Raw genomic sequence first — 17,621 nt, 5'->3', positions numbered from 1 at the left:
AGCATGCTTGAATTTGGAATTAGGGCTTCCACTCTTCCGAAGTTGGAGTGTCACTGTGACAGGCATGTGTCCCGAAGGGCTCGTGTCTCTGCTATACTCAAAGTTTAAATGGAGCCCAGCAAGCCAGATGTCCTTTACTTCTAGGTTCCCTCAACAGTTTCTCCTCTGCTTCAGAGACTGCATTGAAAATATTCTTGTTCTGCTGTTGTGTTTTGGCTTTGGAATGATGTGATGCAGCTCAATGGGTCCCACCCCCAAGTTGATCAAAGTAAGAAACAGCTGGGAAAGTCAGTGCAAATACAAGTTCATTGTCCTCCTTGCAGGGATTCTGATTCAGAGGGCTCAGGTGGGGCCTGGAATGTGTTTGTTAACATGACTCAGATGTGCAGTCAATTTGGGGACTCACTGACAGCATTGACCTTACAGTTTATGGGATGATTCTTTCTGTTTTGCTGATGAAGAAACGGAGGCACACAGAGTCTGTAACTTGCCCAAGTTCCCCTTGTTGTAAGTCCTGGAGCCAGATCTCAGGTGGACCAGTGCTTCTCTCCCCTATACCTCATTTCTGAAAAAAGGAAATCTTCTGGAATTTGACTTCTTTCATCTAACACATTTCCTCACAACATGCAGCCAGCATCATATTTTGGCCACTTACTATTAAAGTGAGATGCTTTTTTTTTTTTTTTTGAGACAGGGTCTTATTCTGTCACCCAGGCTGGAGTGCACTGGTGATTATAGATCATGGCAACCTTGAACTTCTGGGCTCAAGTGATCCTCCTGCCTCAGCTTTCCAAGTAGTTGGAACTCTAGGCACACATCACCATTTCTGGCTAATTTTATATTTTTCATAGAGACAAGGTCTTGCTATGTTGCTCAGGCTGGTTTTGAACTTCTGGCCTCAAGCGATCCTCCCACCTAGACCTCCAAAAGTGCTGGGATTACAGAAGTTAGCCACTGAACCTGGCCCTGAAATGCTTTTACTTTCTTTTTTTTTTTTTTTAATGAAAATACTGGACATGGAGATGTGGAAAGACACCTTGCTTTATTACTTTTGTTGTTATTATTATTTCTACAGTAGAATTTATACATCACAAAATTCACCATTTTTAAGCATACATTTCAGTGTCTTGTACCATATTCCAAAACTTTCACAACCATTGCCACTACCTAATTCCAGAATATTTTCATAATGCCAAAAAGCATGCCTGTACCTATGGGCAGACACTCTCCAATTCCCCTCTTCTTGCGCTCTCTGACAACCACTAATCTACCTTCTCTATATATTGATGTACTTGTTCTGGGCACTTCCTCTATATGGAATAACAAAGTGTGGTATTTTCTATCTGCTTCTTAGAATATTGTTCTCAAGTTTCATCCTTTCTAGCCTGCGTCAGTACTTCAACTTTTTATGGCCAGATAATATTCCACTATATGGTTATACCACATTTTGCTTATTCATCAACTCATGGTGGTTTAAGATGTTTCCACTTTTTAACTATTATGAATAATGCTGCTGTGAACAGCTTTGTACAGGTTTTTGAGTGAACATCTGTTTTTCATTTTCTTGGTTATAAACCTAGGAGTGCAATTGCTGCATCATATGTCACTTTATGTTTAACTTTTTTTATGTTTAACTTTTTGAGGAACTCACACACTGTTTACTAACTTCAGTAGCTACATCATTTTAGATTCCCAATAGTACTATATGAGAATTCCATATTCTCCATCACTTTTGAAACATGTGTTGTCTTTATTTTTTTCTTAAGTCATACTGCTGGGTGTGAAGTGGTATCTCATTTTGGTTTAAATTTACATTTTCCTAATGACGAAAAACATTGAACATCTTTGCATGTGCTTCTTGGCCATTTGTGTGTTTCCTTTAGAGAAACCTCTACTCACAGCTTTTTTCCCCATTGTTAAATGTGGTTGTCGTTTATTGCTCAGTTATATGAATTCTTTATATACTCTAGGTACTAGACCTGTGTCAAACATATAATTTGGAAATAGTTCTCCCATTATGTGGATTATCTTTTCACTTCCTTGACAGTGTCCTTTGAAGCATATAAGTTTTTTATTTTAATGAAGTCCATTTATCTATCTATTTTTCGGTTGTTTGTGCCTACTTAAAAAATGTCTAATCCAAAGTCACAAAGATTTGTACCTAGGTTTCCTTCAAGACATCGTCTTTTGAATGAGGACTTTCCTGGGTTTTAGAGGAGGGTGGACATTGTTTATTTATGCCTCCTGTCCATTACCAATGTTTCTCCTGATTGTTATTCATATGCTCACCACCCCTCCATGGAGCATCCATGGCCTGTGACAGAGCTCTGGGGACTGATATCCTTCCACTGACTTTGGCGCTGGTGAGAGCCCTGGTCATGTGAGGCCTTAACCCGACCCAGTTGCACATATTCCTCAGGCCCTTTAGAGTTGAAGTCGAGACCTCTCTGAGAACGCTTGCCAGCCCATGCTGTTCTAAGGCTGGAGCAAACTTCCTCCATCTATTCCAGACAGAGGGGACTGCAGGGGTTGGACTCACTCAAGATATCTCTGGTGTTAGAAAGAAGACCTGTTTCAGGGTTTGGGGAAGATTGTTCAATATGAACTAGGTCCTCTCTAATTATTTTTACCGTATGTGTGACTTCTTTCTAGAAACAAGGGAAGAATATTTATGTTAGAACATTTTGTCTATTCTTTGTCAATTGTTGTTTATCTACAATTTTAACATGGATAAAGGAGAGTTCAGTGTCAATATATTCTTAACAACTAATTATGGCTCATGTCCACCGCCATGCGATCATATTTAAATCTGTCAACTATCCTGTTACTTAGGTATTATCCTGTTCCTGATGAGAAAACAAACTCAGAAAGATTGCAAAATTTCCCTAGGTCACAAAACTAGTGAGGAGAGGAGTAAGAATTAGATATCTGTTCCTTTTGGCCTTCAAAGCTAACCTTGTACCATTAGATCAAACTGATTTACATACTTTTGCTGGAATTAGTCTCAGAGTTGTGGTTCTCACTTAATTTTCCCAAGGAAACAGTGTGCCACTTTAATATCATTTCAAACTTTGAAATTTAAAACTCTTTTTATTATACCTTTTTGTCTTTGTTCTATTCCGTTGCTTTTGGTTTCTTCTCAACGGATCCCTCTTATTTATATGCTAAATATTTGTTACCTATTTTCTGTCAATTTTCACATTTTTGAGTGTTTGTTATCTGTCTGTTGTATGCTAACAGTTCTTCACTGAGGTAAAATTTGCGTAGAGTATACTGCAAAAAAACCTAAAGGCACAGCTTAATAAATTTTAATATAATTATAATTGTAAAGTAACACCCAGTTAAAGACAGAGAACATTTTCCCCCATGCCACAAAGTTCTGATGTGGTCCTTGCCAGTCAATACTCATCCCCCAAATGAAGAATATATTCTGAATGTTGTCACTGCCTTAGCCCCTTTGTGTTGCTGGAAAGGAATACCAGAGGCTGGGTAAGTTATCAAGACAAGAGGTGCCTTTTGCTCATAGTTCTGCAGGCTGTACAAGAAGCATGGCCCCCGCATCTGCTCCTAATGAGGGCCTGAGGCTGCTTCCACTTGCAGCAGAAGGTGAAAAGGAACCAGGGTGTGCAGAGATCATATGGCGAGAGAGGAAGCAAAAGAGAGCAAGGAAAGGTGAGAGGCACTTTTTAATAACCAGCTCCTACAGGAACTGAGAGAGTGAGAATTCACTCACTACCTTCTCCCAGGGTGGGGATTCATCTATTCATGAGGGATCCACTCCCATGACCCAAACACCTCCCATTTACCCCCACCTCCAACACTGGGGACCACATTTGAACATGTGATTTGGACGGGACCAATATTTAAACTTAGCAGCCACCATAGATTCATTTTGCTTGATCATGTGCTTCATAAAAATGGAATCATTTTGGCTGGGCCTGGTGGCTCATGCCTGTAATCCCAAGAATTTGCAAGGCTGAGGCGGGCAGATCACCTGAGGTCAGGTGTTCAAGACCAGCCTGGCCAACATGGTAAAACCCTGCCTCTACTGAAAATACAAAAAATTAGCCAGGCATGGTGGCCGGTGCCTGTAATCCCAGGCACCGGATATGTACTGGTATCTCATATGTACATATCTCATATGTACAGGATATGTACCGGTATCTCATTGTTGTATTGATTGATGTCCCTGATGGCTAAACAGTAGAGCATCTTTTCCTATGCTAATTGACCATTCATGTATCTTCTTTTCTTAAGTACCTATTCAAGTCTTTTGAGAAATTGTTTCATTGTGCTGTTTATCTTATTAGACTTATATATATATACATACATATATATATACAAATACACTCTAAAAAACCCCTTTGTTGGAAATAAATATATCTCCTATATTGTGGTTTCTTTTAATGTTCTCTTAATGTTCCCTGTTTGGAGATAACGATAGATAATCTTCAAAAAGGTGAATATACACACCCACCCACACACATACACACACACACACACACACACGTGAGCCACCGGATCCAGCCTGTTGAATTTATTTCTAAGCACAACATGTATTTAGATGTTACTTGAAATGAAATTGTATTTTTATTTCATTTTCCAAATGCTCATTGCTAATACACAGAAATACAAAAGACTACTTCTATTGAGCTTATATTCTGCAACATTACCGAACTCACTAATTAGTTTTGGCAGATTTTTGTAGATTTCTAGGATTATTAACATACACAGTCATTATCTGTGAATAAAGACAGCTTCAATTCTTTCTTTTCAATCTTTTCAATACTTTTATTTATTTTTCTTACTTTATTGCATTGATTTAGATCTCCAGTATAATGCTGAATTGAAAGAATAACAACAGATATTCTACTTTTTTCTCTGATTTAATAGAAAAGCATTCAATCCTATGCCATTTAATATAATGTTACCTGTGAGTTTTTTTCAAATCTACCCTTAATAGGGTTGAAAGTGTTGCCTTCTCTTCTTATCATGCTGAGAGTTTTCTGGGGTTTGTTTTCATAAATCATGAAAAAAGTTTTCAATTTTGCCAAATGCTTTTACTGTGTATGACAAGGTAATCATATGGTTTTTCTCTTTTGCCCTGATAATATATAACATTACATTTTCTTAAATATAAAAAAGATTTCTTGAATCAAGCTAGGACAGTTTTTTTAATTATAAACTTTTAACAAATATATTGAAATATAACTTACATGCAATTGAGATGCATGAAAGTGTATAATCATTAAACTGTATAATTTTAAGAGTCTGAGCACACTATACACGAGTCAAAGAGAAAGGAAAGAAAATACTAAGGATGGCTCAGCACATGTGGTCTATCTTGCTGAATGCTCTATGTGAGTTTGAGAAGAGTTATTTGTTAGCTGTTGTTAGATGTATTTTGCTTAAATGTCGACCTGGCTAACATGTGTCATTGATTGTGTGAATTAATTTTGTTCTAGTGGGCAGTAAAATTACTGTCTGATCACTTTGGACTTATGTGGACTGGTTTATGTTTTATTACAACGGATTCATGGAAAGCCCACAGCATTTCCCAAGACCCTCTAATTTGGCAGGACTCAATCACCAATCCACCCCTTTGTGAATTTGTCAGGGTTTGCTTTTAGGCTTTAGCAGGTTGGTCTACAATAGGCCTTATTGAAAAGTGTGACACTTATTCCTAAAGCACATCCATTCTAGTGTCTCAGTTGGATACCTGGGTGCTAATGAGGTGTGCATGAGTTCTTCCCACCGTGGATGGCAGAAACTCCATCATACATTCCCCAACCCTCCTCCACCTCAAGTACCTCTGGTCCAAACTCAATTTCATAGCAGCCACCCCTCTGTTAAATCTGTTAGTCTTTTCCTTGTGCAGGTAGAGTCCACTCCTTGATAAGTATGCACATGGAACCCCACATAGACGTTGAGAGCTGCACCTTTGATCAGTTGTCTCCTCATTGGTGCCCTGCCCTGCAGATTGCAGTTGCTTCAGCGGTCTTGAACTCTGATCTCTGCCTTCTCAGCTCAGTGAGCTGCCCTGCCCTGAGTGGACTCTAGCTCACTATGCAGCTGCTGAGAAATTCTCCCCAAAGAACTAGGAAATCATGGGGCTTGCCCCTTAAGTTTTCTCTTGGACTGCCAGTTGTACACTGCTGAAAACAATTTTATGTTTGTTTATGGAGGCAGGGTCTGATATGATTTATTCTAACAGACAGAAGCAGAAATCTGTTATACTCTTTTAATTACTGTGTCTTTATAATATTATGGTAGACAGAATCCTAAGATGACCCCCAGTGATCTTTGCTATTATATAATCACTTCTTCCTGAGTGTAGACAAAGCTACTGAGGAGATGTCACTCCTGTGATTGTGTTACAATTCCTGGCAAAAACAAGTTAACAGATGTAATCGAGATCCCAAATCGGTCAATTTTAAGATAGACAGATTATCTGATGAGCTTGACCTAGTGAAGGTGAGTTCCTTGGAGGGACCGAGGACTTCCTGGAGAGATGTGAAGTGCAGGAGGGTTTCCATGCAGGGCGATCCTCCTCTGCTGGCTGGAGGAAGCATGCAGTGGGAACATGGGAGGCCTCTAGGAGCAGCGAGAGGCCCCTGGCTGACAGCCAGCAAGAAAACAGAGATCTCAGTCCTACAGTCACAAGGAACTGAACTCAGCTGACAACCTGAGGAAACTTGAGAGGAAGTTCTTCCCCAGAACCTCCAGAAAGAAACCCAGCCTAATTTCAGCCTGTGAGGCCCTGAGAAGAAGACCCAGCGAATCCAGGCCTGAACTTCTGATCTGTGGACACTGCAAGAAAATAAATCATTCTTATTTTACGCCGCTAATGCTTGCAGTAATTTAGTATGCAGCAATAGAAAATTAATACAAATAAAATGGAGAAGGCTTTGGAGTGGGGACAAGAAGGAAACGGTGGGAGAGGGATGCCTGTATGCTGATATGGTTGATGCCTGTATGGTTGAATTGGGTCTACCATTCCTCATCTAATTAGCTATGGTCTATTAAGGTGCATAGCTACACACAAATATTGGTACTACGTTCAATTCAGAGGAAGAAGATATTGCATTCTTGAGAGTAGACAAGAACACCCTGAATTTGGGGTCACTGTATCATAAGTCATGTTATCAGGTCCCTCTAGGAAGGCTTAGAGGAAGATTTCCAGGATACACTTGTGACAACATTGAAGGCTTCTTTCTTCCCCAAAGGGACCCAATCTCCCCTCAGTCGAGAAGCTCCGAGTCTCTGAACTGGATGCCAGGTTATAAATTCCCCCTATACTGACTCCATCAGGCTTCTGTCCTCAGAACTATTGAGTTTATCAGTAAAAGATAGACTCATGGGAGTCTAGGCATTTATTCTCTTATTTGACATAAATCAGTTAATGTGCAGGAACAAAACAGACTTTGAAGAAAGAAAGTCACAGTTGCCACAGGAAAACACCTTCAACATCCTCATGAGTCATCATGGGTGTTCTGCTGGGAGGACTTGATAGGAGGCTTTCCTCCTCATGGGCTAGTGCAGATCCAGGGGAAATGTCATCAAGTCCTCCATTCGGAGGGTAGCAGCTGGGGCTGCTGATTCGTTAGGCCTCCTGCAGCTGGAGATGCAAGTAGTGCAGTTTCATGGCCACCACAGGTGCCCTTAGTTTAGCATTCTTCAGAGCCAGAATCCAACAAGCCACAGAAGCTCTGAGTATTTCCCTTTCCTCAGTCACCCACATAAATGGCTTCAGGGCCTTCTGGGGAAGGCCTGGAGGAAGATTTACAGCATACACTTGTGGCAGCATTGAAGGCTTCACTCTTCCTCAAGGGATCCAATCTCCCCTCAGTCAAGAAGCTCCAGGTATCTGAACTGGATGCCAGGTCATAAATTCCCACTATGGTGACTCCATCAGGTCTCTGTCCTCAGAACTAGAGCTTTTCTAAGTGTAACGTAAGTTGATTTCTTAGTAGATTTCCCACCCATTACATTCCCAGACACCTCACAATCATTCGAATGATTAGTAACCACCACATATCCCTGCCTCTCAGGGAAATCCCTCCCGCCTTGTCTCTAGATGGCCAAGTCCCACGGCCTGTCCTCTACTCTTCCAGAACCCTGTTGTTCTCACTGACAGCAGGGAGGGCAAATCCATGCAGCAGCTCCCGCCATGACCTCCAGCCTGCAGAGGATGGGCGCCACAGGACCTTTACACGCATGCCGCTGTTCCCCTCACCTGTGCATTTCTTAACGTCTTGGTGAGGAGAATGTCTCTGGATCTTCCTTGATGGGAGCTAAAGGAACAAAGGTAAATAATGCTATGGGACCCACTGAGAACTGGGGCTGTGGAAGAGTGGCCACTGAAGTAATAGACAGATGCAGCTATTGCCAGATACTCAGTGCCAGAGCAGGGAGAGACAGGGAAGAAATACGGACCTCACCTTCCTCTCACTTCCAGGCTCCATCAGGTGCCCTCCATTGCTAAACCTAACTAGAAGTGTGCACGCAGGGGAGCCAGGAATGCATTCTAGAAGGGACGAGCCCCGAGTGGCATGAGACAGGATGGAAATGAGTGGACAGTGGATCTGTGGGAAGGAGGAGGGGATGTCATGGGGAAACAAAAGGAGAATACTAGCTAATAACGCTAGGTGACACTAATATTCCAAAGTCTGTGCTCATATTCAGAAAAGAAAATTCAGCATAAAGCACTAACCCAGGAGTCAAGATATTGTACTTTCAACTGTGGTTCCAACAGCTGTATTATAAAGGGCCAGTTTATTTCATGCCTTCCTAATTTGACCTAAAGTGCCAGGTGGCATTGGGCCTGGCACAGCCTTGCTCAATTATGTGTTGAAGATTATACAGAGACTGCCAGGCTGAGGGAAGATGCAAGAGAATAGAAGAGATGCTCTCAGGGAACAAGAGACCACATGGCCCCAGAGTCAGGGGCAGCATCAGCCACTGTCAGCTGCTCATTTTCCCAGAGCCCACAAGCCTCAGCCACGCTTTGCTTCTGCAAGACGCTTCTTCACCTTTTCAATAAACCTGCCTGAATTTAAGCTGACGGGGGTTTATTTCTCCTTCATCATAAATGAAATTCTTCACCGCAACCATCTCCAATGAATTTTGGGCACAGCAGGCAGGGCCATTTCTGCTTCTGTTCCACTATCTCCCCTGTAGGTTGAAAAGGAGGAGGTACTGAATTACCTCCAAATGTTCCTCTGGCTCTGATATTCTGTTATTCTGGTTCCTTTTTGGCTACTTTGTTTTTGGTAGCATGTATCCTAAGGTGTCCAGTTGAACAACCATTGTCTACTGTGTCCAGGCATTCCTGGTGGTATTTCAGATAAGACACTCTTGGGTTGCTGAACTCACAACCACTGAACCAATTCTATGACCATCTGTTTCATGGCCACATGTTTGCTCATTTTATATGTACATAAAGGGAGGGGACAGACAGCAAACTTGCATGTTACAAATTGTATCATCTTAAAAAGGAAACAGGGCAACACTTTGCAATAAAACCTTAAGATGCATGAAATTGAAGCCTAATGCAATAAAGAATGCCCATTAAATTCTTATCTAAAGAATGTTTCGAAAATTGTTGTACAAGGACATCATCATTTAAAGTGATATGAAGAAACCTCAGCTAGCATATGGGCTAGATTAGAGAGAAAAATAAAGGACCCATCTATGCCCTGGAAAAACTGCTGGTGGCATCTTTCAAAAAAGTTCTCTGTGTTTGAGTATGCACCTTGATCCATAGGCTCACATTTGATCCCAACTGGCAGCTGCTTCTTGGCATTAACATTGGACTCCCAACTAGTAAATCTTACCAAGATCTGACTTTCTGCAGATATAATATTATTTTGTTTGACCATCCTTATCTTCAAGGGCTACCAAGAAGGAACCAAGAATTTATGTACCTCCCCAAGGGAAAAGGTTTTACCAATGAGACACTTTCTCACCATGACCCCAGGACCCCATATGCCCTGTTCACTTGAGTGCCCTTTGTGGCCTGACAGAAGCTCATGCTGGTCACAGGATTCCTTATATGACTAGCCTCCTTCCTGAATCCCAATTTCATGGTGGTGATGATGACAGCTGTCCTGTATCCCATGCTCATGTCCCTGAAGTCATCAGCCTATCTCCAGTTAGAAAAAATTACATGTATATAGAGAGGCCTCTTTGGAAGGAGCAAAAGCTTTCTCACCTTCGTACACTAATGGTTGGAATGTACAACAGCATATGCACTTTGGGAAAAAATATCTGGCATATTCTTACAGAAACAAACAACTACCTATTCTATGACTCAGTAATTCCTAAGCATTTATCCAAGAGAAACTAAAACGTATGTCCAGAAAATGACTTATACAAGAATGTTCATAGCAGTTTTATTCATAATACAAAAAACTGGAAACATTCAAGTATCTGTCAATACAAGAATGGATCAATAAACTGTGATACACCCATTCCATGGAATGGCTAAAGGAACAAACTGTTGACACACAAAACAACATGGATGAATCTCAAAAACATTTTGAGTGCAATAGAAGCCATACCCAAAAGAGTGTGAGAAAAAAAGATAAATAATAATGGTTCCAAGAAATGCACAGCAGACAGCCCAGAGGCAAAGACCCACAGGACGGCGGGCCGGTCCCAGGCTGTCGATCCTAATTAAGAAACTTCTGCTGGATTTTGCCCAGCTCCATTTCCAAACTATTTTGGGTCAGTGACTTCTTTATCCCTTCCATGTTGCCTCATTTTGAACTAGAATCACTGTAAGTGTTATTCTATGTCTGTCACATCATTCCACAGTAGGGGCAGATAAGCTGTTTAGAATGGCTAAAATTCAAAAAGGTGAACACACCAAATGCTGTCAAAGATGAGGAGCAACCAGAACTTTCCATCGCTAGTGGAAATCAAAAGGGTACAGTCACTTTGGAAAACTTAAGTTCACTCAAAATCCTGCACAGAAGTACTTACAGCAATTTTATTCATCATTGCCAAAACTTGGAAGTACCCAAGATGTCTTTCACCAAGCGAAAGAATAAACAAACTGTTGTAGCCATATGAGGAAATCTGATTCACTGATTTTAAAAAACAAGTTATCAAGCCATGAAAAGACATGGAGGAACTTAAAGTACATAATGCTAGAAAGAAGCCAGTCTGGAAACCCACATACTGTACCATTCCAACTCTAGGACATTCTTGGAAAGTCAAAAAGATAGAAGTAGTAAAATGATGAGTGGTTGTCAGGGGTGGAGGAGAGGAGGATGCGTGAAATGGTGAAGCACAGGGAATTTTCAGCAGTGGAACTCTTTCGCATGACGCTGTATTGGGGATTTAGGACATTATGCAATTGCCAAAACCCATAATCTGTGAAACTCAAAGAATGAACTCTAATGTAAACTATGGACTTTAGTTGATAATGACATATCAACAGTGGTTCATCAATTGTAATGAATGGACCACACTAATACAACATGCTAGTAGGGAAAATTGTGTGCTGGAGGACAGGGGAGCCTAGGAGAACTCTCTGTATTATCCACTCAAGTTTTCTGTAAACCTAGAACTGTTCTAAAAAATAATGTCTATTAACTTTTTTAAAATTAGGATGCAGCAGCCCCATATCAAGGTTTTGGTGGCATCCTGTAATTGTGTGGTTAGTACTTGGCATTGAAGTGCACCAACCTGGAGTCAGAGCAGTTGGAGATTTCAAGGCCTGTGCCATTTACCTCTAACCCTGGGGTGCCCCCGGAATACAGATAGCAGATCGGTTAAGGAGAAGCAGCCTCAGCAATCTAGACAGTGCAGGTTTCTGGTAAGGACAGGTAAAAACCATCCGGGTGGGCAGAACTTGGTGAAGACTAGAAACCACTGAGACTCAGCAGCTGCCCCAGTGGCACCCACAAATCAAAGGAGGGGGCTGGGAAGAGCTAAGGGCTACTGGATGAGCTCTCTGCCTGCAAGACAGAAGCAGATCCAGAGATTTTGGAAAATAATGTAGGTTTCAGTACAGTGTGATCTCTTCAAAAAAGTAGAGAGAATGAAAAGGAAAGAAAAAGAGAGAGCATGAGAGAGAAAGAAGAAGAAAAGAAGAAAGGAAGAAAGGAAGAAAGGAAAGAAGGGAGGGAGGGAAGGAGGAAGGAAGGGAGGGATGGAGGGCGGGTGGGAAGGAGGGAAAGAATAAAAAGAGAAAGAGAGTTGGAGGGAAGTAGGGGAGGAAGGAAGGAAGGAAGGAAGGAAATGAACAAATTTACATGAAGATGAGAACAGTGGAGAAACTTACACCACCAATATTTTCCATTAACAGGAACACGCTAAGTAGTTATTAGAGAAAGAGGCGCTACTGTAAAACAACATACTGTTTCCATGGGGTACAACCCCTTCCTCCTCCTCTGAAACACATTCTCTGGCACACTGTTGCCAGAGACACTGAGTCTTGTCTTTGGATACGTTCTGGTGCCCACAAGAATGAGATGAGACAGTGGATCCCAGAACACCAGGACACGAACTTCCCTGTTGCTCCTTGTCCACTCCGGAAGCTACCCGGCTGCAGCTGGGGACCTCAGCCCCTGGGTCTGATGTCATCCATTTGCCTTTCTCACTGGACTTCTCTCCTTGCACTGACTCCTACTCCCCCAGGACCTGTGGGCGACCACATGAGAAGAACACAAGCAGGCCATGCCCCTTTCTTTCTCCCCCTCTCAATGCCTGCAGTGGTGGGTTCCGTGGGGTACTGACCTGAGATTTACTCCTTGTGGGGCCTCTAGCCCAGAGCAGGGCCTACAACCTAACAGTCACCCCATGAATGCTCAGTGAAAGAAGGTGTCCACCACAAGGTCCTGGGGAACCAAGAATTCCACTGTGGCCCATAAATTCTAAGTCCTACAGGATTCTGGAATGGGAGATGGGAAAGGCCTTCAAAAGTGGCCACTTTTAACCCATTATACTGGCAACTGAGCCATGTTTCCCCATCCTGGACACATCCAGAGGGCACTGCCTAAAACCAGACACACCTCCCCACCCAGGACAGTGTAGGAGCCTTAGCCTGGGGGATGCAGGTGGACAGGGAGGGGGTGAGCCACCAAAGCTGAAGAGCAGAAAGCAGGTGAAAGGGGACAGTAGGGTGGAAACAGAGAGAAATGGGGGCAGAGAATGGGGGGTGAGAGGGGAAGAGCGAGGAGAGGGATGCAGATCTAGCTAGTAAGGAAAAGTCCTGGAGAGAACACTGTCCTCTCTTGAAGTAAAATCACTTCTACCTGACCACGGCACTGCAGCTCATGGGCGGCACATGCTGTGGATATTTGTTCATTCATTCAACAAATATTTATTTAATATCTGTTGCATGCCAAGCAAGGCCCTGAGATGTTTAGGGACCTTGACATCTTCCCTTCACATCTGAGTTATAATAGAAAGAGGACTCTCTGACCCCACCGAGCTGGCAATGCCTCGGGATTTTTACCTGTTGGATCTGGCAGCTCTTGATGTCAGCCCACACCATGTGAGGCTGCTCTTGGTGCACCCAATGGGGACGTTTCTACATCAGGGCCTCGGAGAATCCACTGGAAGCCCTGGACAGTGGGAGTCAGTGGCATCCCCAGTGTGGAGGCCAAGAGCACACAGTGCTTAAGCTACAGGCACCCTCAGGAGGACGGCAAGGGACAATTGGCTGGTGAGAGCCCGGGTCACCAGGAACCTTCGCCTGGGTCTAAACAGGATTTGCCTTCAGATTGCCTGTGAGATAAAAGAGAGAAATCAAGGTTAACGTTGAGATTTGGGGCTTCGGCAACTTGAAGGATGGAGCTGCCATTTACGGAGACTGGGAAGACCCAGGGAAGAGCAGGTTGAAAGGTGGTGGGAACTAGAGGTGGCTGGGTTTCTGTCATATGTAATCAACAGTCCTGACCAGCCTGGGCAACATAGTAAGACCCCGTCTCGGAAAATAAAAAATGAAAAATAAGCTGAGCATGGTGGTGCACACTTGTAGTCTCAGCTACTTGGGAGGCTGAGGCAGGAGGATTCCTTGAGCCTTCAGTTAGCGGTTAGTGAGCTATGATGGCACCACTGTACTCCAGCCTGGGGGTAAAACAAATAAAGAGTCCTGACTAAATACTAGAGTAGCCAGGGAAGTTTTCACAAAGTAAGTAATATTTGAGGCAGATCTTAGTGAACAAGAATTCCATTATTTCTGTTAGGGAATTAAGAGAGTGTGGGTGTCGTTAGTTAATGCTTATTGAAGTATCTTTGGAATCTCATCTACTGGTCTAGCTGGTCTATCTGTACACGTATATTGTATATGCTGTCTCGCTGAGCTTTCGCTAGGTTATGCTACGGTAAGAAAAGCCCCAAAATCTTAGCAGCTACACATACGAAGGTTTATTTTTCATTGACATGTCCTTTTATGGCAGGTTGACTGTGACTCTACTCTATACAAGCTATTTTATTTGTTAGATGGTGAAAACTGTGATACTCGGAGATTGTTGAATATGGTATTAGTATGTTCATTCATTCATTCATTTAAGAAATATTTATTCAATATCTGTTTCATGCCAGGCAAGGTCAAGTACTGAGAATACACTGGTGAATCAAAGTGACAAAATCTCTAATTGCCAGGAGCTTATATTGAAAATCAGATTAAACACATACAAAATCATCATAATAACAACAATGAATACCATATTCATAAATAATAGCTGTAAGAGATTTTAGTAAATCTTTTAAATTAGAAAAATATAAAAATTATTAAAACTAAAATGGCGAGGTGTGTTGGGATCATGGCTCATGCCTGTGATCCCAACACTTTGGGATGCCAAGGTGGGAGGATCATTTCAGCCCAGGAGTTTGAAACCAGTCTGGGCACTACAGGAAAACCCTGTCTACAAAAAGGAGAAAATTAGCCGGGCATAGTGGTGCATGCCTGTAGACCCAGCTACTAAGGAGGCTGAGGTGGGAGGAGTGCTTGAGCCTGAGAGATCAAGGCTGCAGAGAGCCATGATCATACCACTGCACTCCAGCCTGGGCGACAGAGCGAGACACTGTCTCAAGAAAAAAAAAAAAATTATTTGATGTAGTCCTAAAACTATTATGTAGAATAGTATTGTTTATATCACATCACGTGAGCCCTTTAAATGGCTTAACACTTATTTAGGTATGATCCATAAAGCTTTTCTGGTAATTAAGTATACCTAAGAACAATTAAGTGTAAAAGAGTTACTGCCTTGACAGGAAGATTGTAAAAATTTTAAAAAGACAAATAAATAAAAGAGTCAAAACTGTAGCTCTGTGAGGCTCAAATAACATCTAATTCAAGTCACAATGAACATCTAGCAATCATTCTGAACACCATATAATTCACTTAATACGTTTTGCCTGAACACCCAACACATCTGAATTACCAACACCCATATGTAGCCAAGAAACTGGTAATCATTTATAAATTATCACCTATGACTCCATCTGCTCTATGCACTTATTTTTTAAATTTTATTCATTATTTATTATTTTTATTTTTTGTAGAGATGGGATCTCACTATGTTACCCAGGTTGGTCCAGAAACAGAAACAGACCCACACTAATTTCATAAATCAGATGACCATACAGTCATTCGATTTACGAAAAAAAGTGCCACATGGTGCGGAAGGAAAAGGATGGTCTTTTCAATAAATGGTGCTGGATCCAGCAGACACATTCATGTAGTAAAAAGTGAATCATAGCCAGGTGGGGTGGCTCACACCTGTAATTCCAGCACTCTGGGAGGCTGAAGCGGGCAGATTACTTGAGCCCAGGAGTTCGAGACTAACCTGGGAAACATGTTGAATCCCCATCTCTACAAAAAATATGAAAATTAGCCAGGCATGGTGGCACATGCCTATAGTCGCAGCTACTCAGGAGGCTGAGGTGGGAGGATCACTTGAGCCAGGAGATGGAGGTTGAGTGAGCTGAGATCCTGCCACCACACTCTAGCCTGGGCAATAGACTGAGGCCCTGTCTGAAAAAAAAAAAAATGCAAAAACTAAAATAAAATCGTTATAAGGTTAACACAGAAAAATGTGTTCATACTCTTAGGTTAGGCATTGATTTCTTAAACAGGACACAAAAAGCAGTAACCATAAAGGAAAAGATTGATAAAGTATAATTTAATTAAAATTAAGAATCTCAGGCCGGGTGCAGTGGCTCATGCCTGTAATCCCAACCCTTTGGGAGGCCGAGGCAGGTGTATCACTTGAGCCTAGGAATTCCACACCAGCCTATGCAACGTGGCAAAACCCATCTCTACTAAAAATACAGAAAACAGCTGAGTGTGGTGGTACTGCCCTGTAGGTCCCAGCTACTTGGGGGCTGAGGCAGGGGGATCACCTGAGCCTTGTGAGGTCAAGGTTGCGGTGAGCTGTGATTGTGCCACTGCACTCCAGCCTGGGCAATGGAGTGAGATCCTGTCTCAAAAAGAAAAAAAAAAACAGAATCTCCCTTCATGAAAAAACACCATAAAAGAGTGAAAACGCAAGCTACAGATTGAAAAAAGGGAAATGCAATACATATAAATCCTAGAAAGGAGGCATATCCAGAATAAAGTATTACAAATCAACAGGAAAACAAGCATATCAATGAAAACTGGATAAAAAGATTTAACAGGCACGTCACAAAAGAGGACATATAAATGGCAATAAAAGATACTCAATCTCAATGAAACCACACTGATATATTACTGCACCCCTACTAGAATGGCAAAATAATTTTTAACTGACAGGTATCAGCGAGGATGTGGGGTAACCAGCATATCCCTGCTAAATGGTACAACTACTTTGGGAAAATGTTCAACAATATGTAATACTAAAGTTTTATCATTCATATACCTCTAAAACCAACAATGCCACCCCTACAAATATACCCCAGACTAGTAATGTTCAATTTCTTGATCTGTGGTGGTTCACTTGGTAAAAATTCATTACTTTTTTTTTTTTTTTTTGAGACAGGGTCTCACTCTGCCATCCAGGTCGGAGTGCACTGCCATGATCACGGCTCACTGCAATCTCAACCTCCCGGGCTCTGGTGATCCTCCCAACTCAGCCTACCGGGTAGCTGGGACTACAGGCACACACCACCACACACAGCTAACTTTTGTATTTTTAGTAGAGAAAGGGTTTTGCCACATTGCCCAGGCTGGTCTGGAAATCCTGGGCTCAAGTGATCTACCCACCTTGGCGTCCCAAAGTGCTGGGATTACAGGTGTGATCTACTGCGCCCGGGCCACCTGCACATGTAAAATTGTGAACTTCTCTATACTTCAGTAACTTTTCCAAGATTTCTTTGACGCAAAGTTCTCAGAAATCTTAAAGCTAGCATTTCAGAATAGAAAAAAATAGCTTCTGGTTCATTAGTGAAATTTTACTAATAGAATTTAAAAACAAAAAGCTACTAACGCATATCAGCTGAGAACAAAGATTAAACACTACCAGCAGATCTTTTCTTTAACTTCCTGAAGCACTGGGATTCATTCTTTTGGCAAAGAAAGGATGAACAACACTGTAACCCAAGGAAAAGATACCACTGCCAGAAAAGACTTCTTTTCGAAAGCAGCTCTAGCAGCAAAAGACAGGAGGAAAGCAAGGAAGCCA

At 42.0% G+C, this 17,621-nt stretch overlaps 1 protein-coding gene across 12 annotated transcripts in view; it reads right to left on the bottom strand.

The window, feature by feature from the left end:
• The window catches only part of LOC117979769 (neuroblastoma breakpoint family member 15-like), a 49,902-nt gene that overhangs the window by 18,287 nt on the left and 13,994 nt on the right, over positions 1–17,621 (bottom strand). For 10 of the 12 annotated variants that reach the window (XM_063601667.1, XM_063601668.1, XM_063601675.1 and 7 more), the window contains one exon: positions 13,469–13,740. The exons of the other annotated variants lie outside the window; for them this stretch is intronic. Coding sequence is in view for 2 of the 10 variants with exons in the window: in XM_063601675.1 (XP_063457745.1) it covers positions 13,469–13,507 (39 nt within the window). In the remaining 8 variants the exon portion in view is untranslated. The remainder of the gene's footprint in view (positions 1–13,468; positions 13,741–17,621) is intronic. 12 annotated transcript variants of the gene reach the window in all.

The sequence above is a fragment of the Pan paniscus genome, chromosome 1 (genome assembly GCF_029289425.2).
Source record: "Pan paniscus chromosome 1, NHGRI_mPanPan1-v2.0_pri, whole genome shotgun sequence".
NCBI classification, from domain to species: Eukaryota; Metazoa; Chordata; class Mammalia; order Primates; family Hominidae; genus Pan; species Pan paniscus.
The sequence above is the reverse complement of the archived record's forward strand: the minus strand, read 5'-3'. Positions and strand labels throughout refer to the sequence as shown.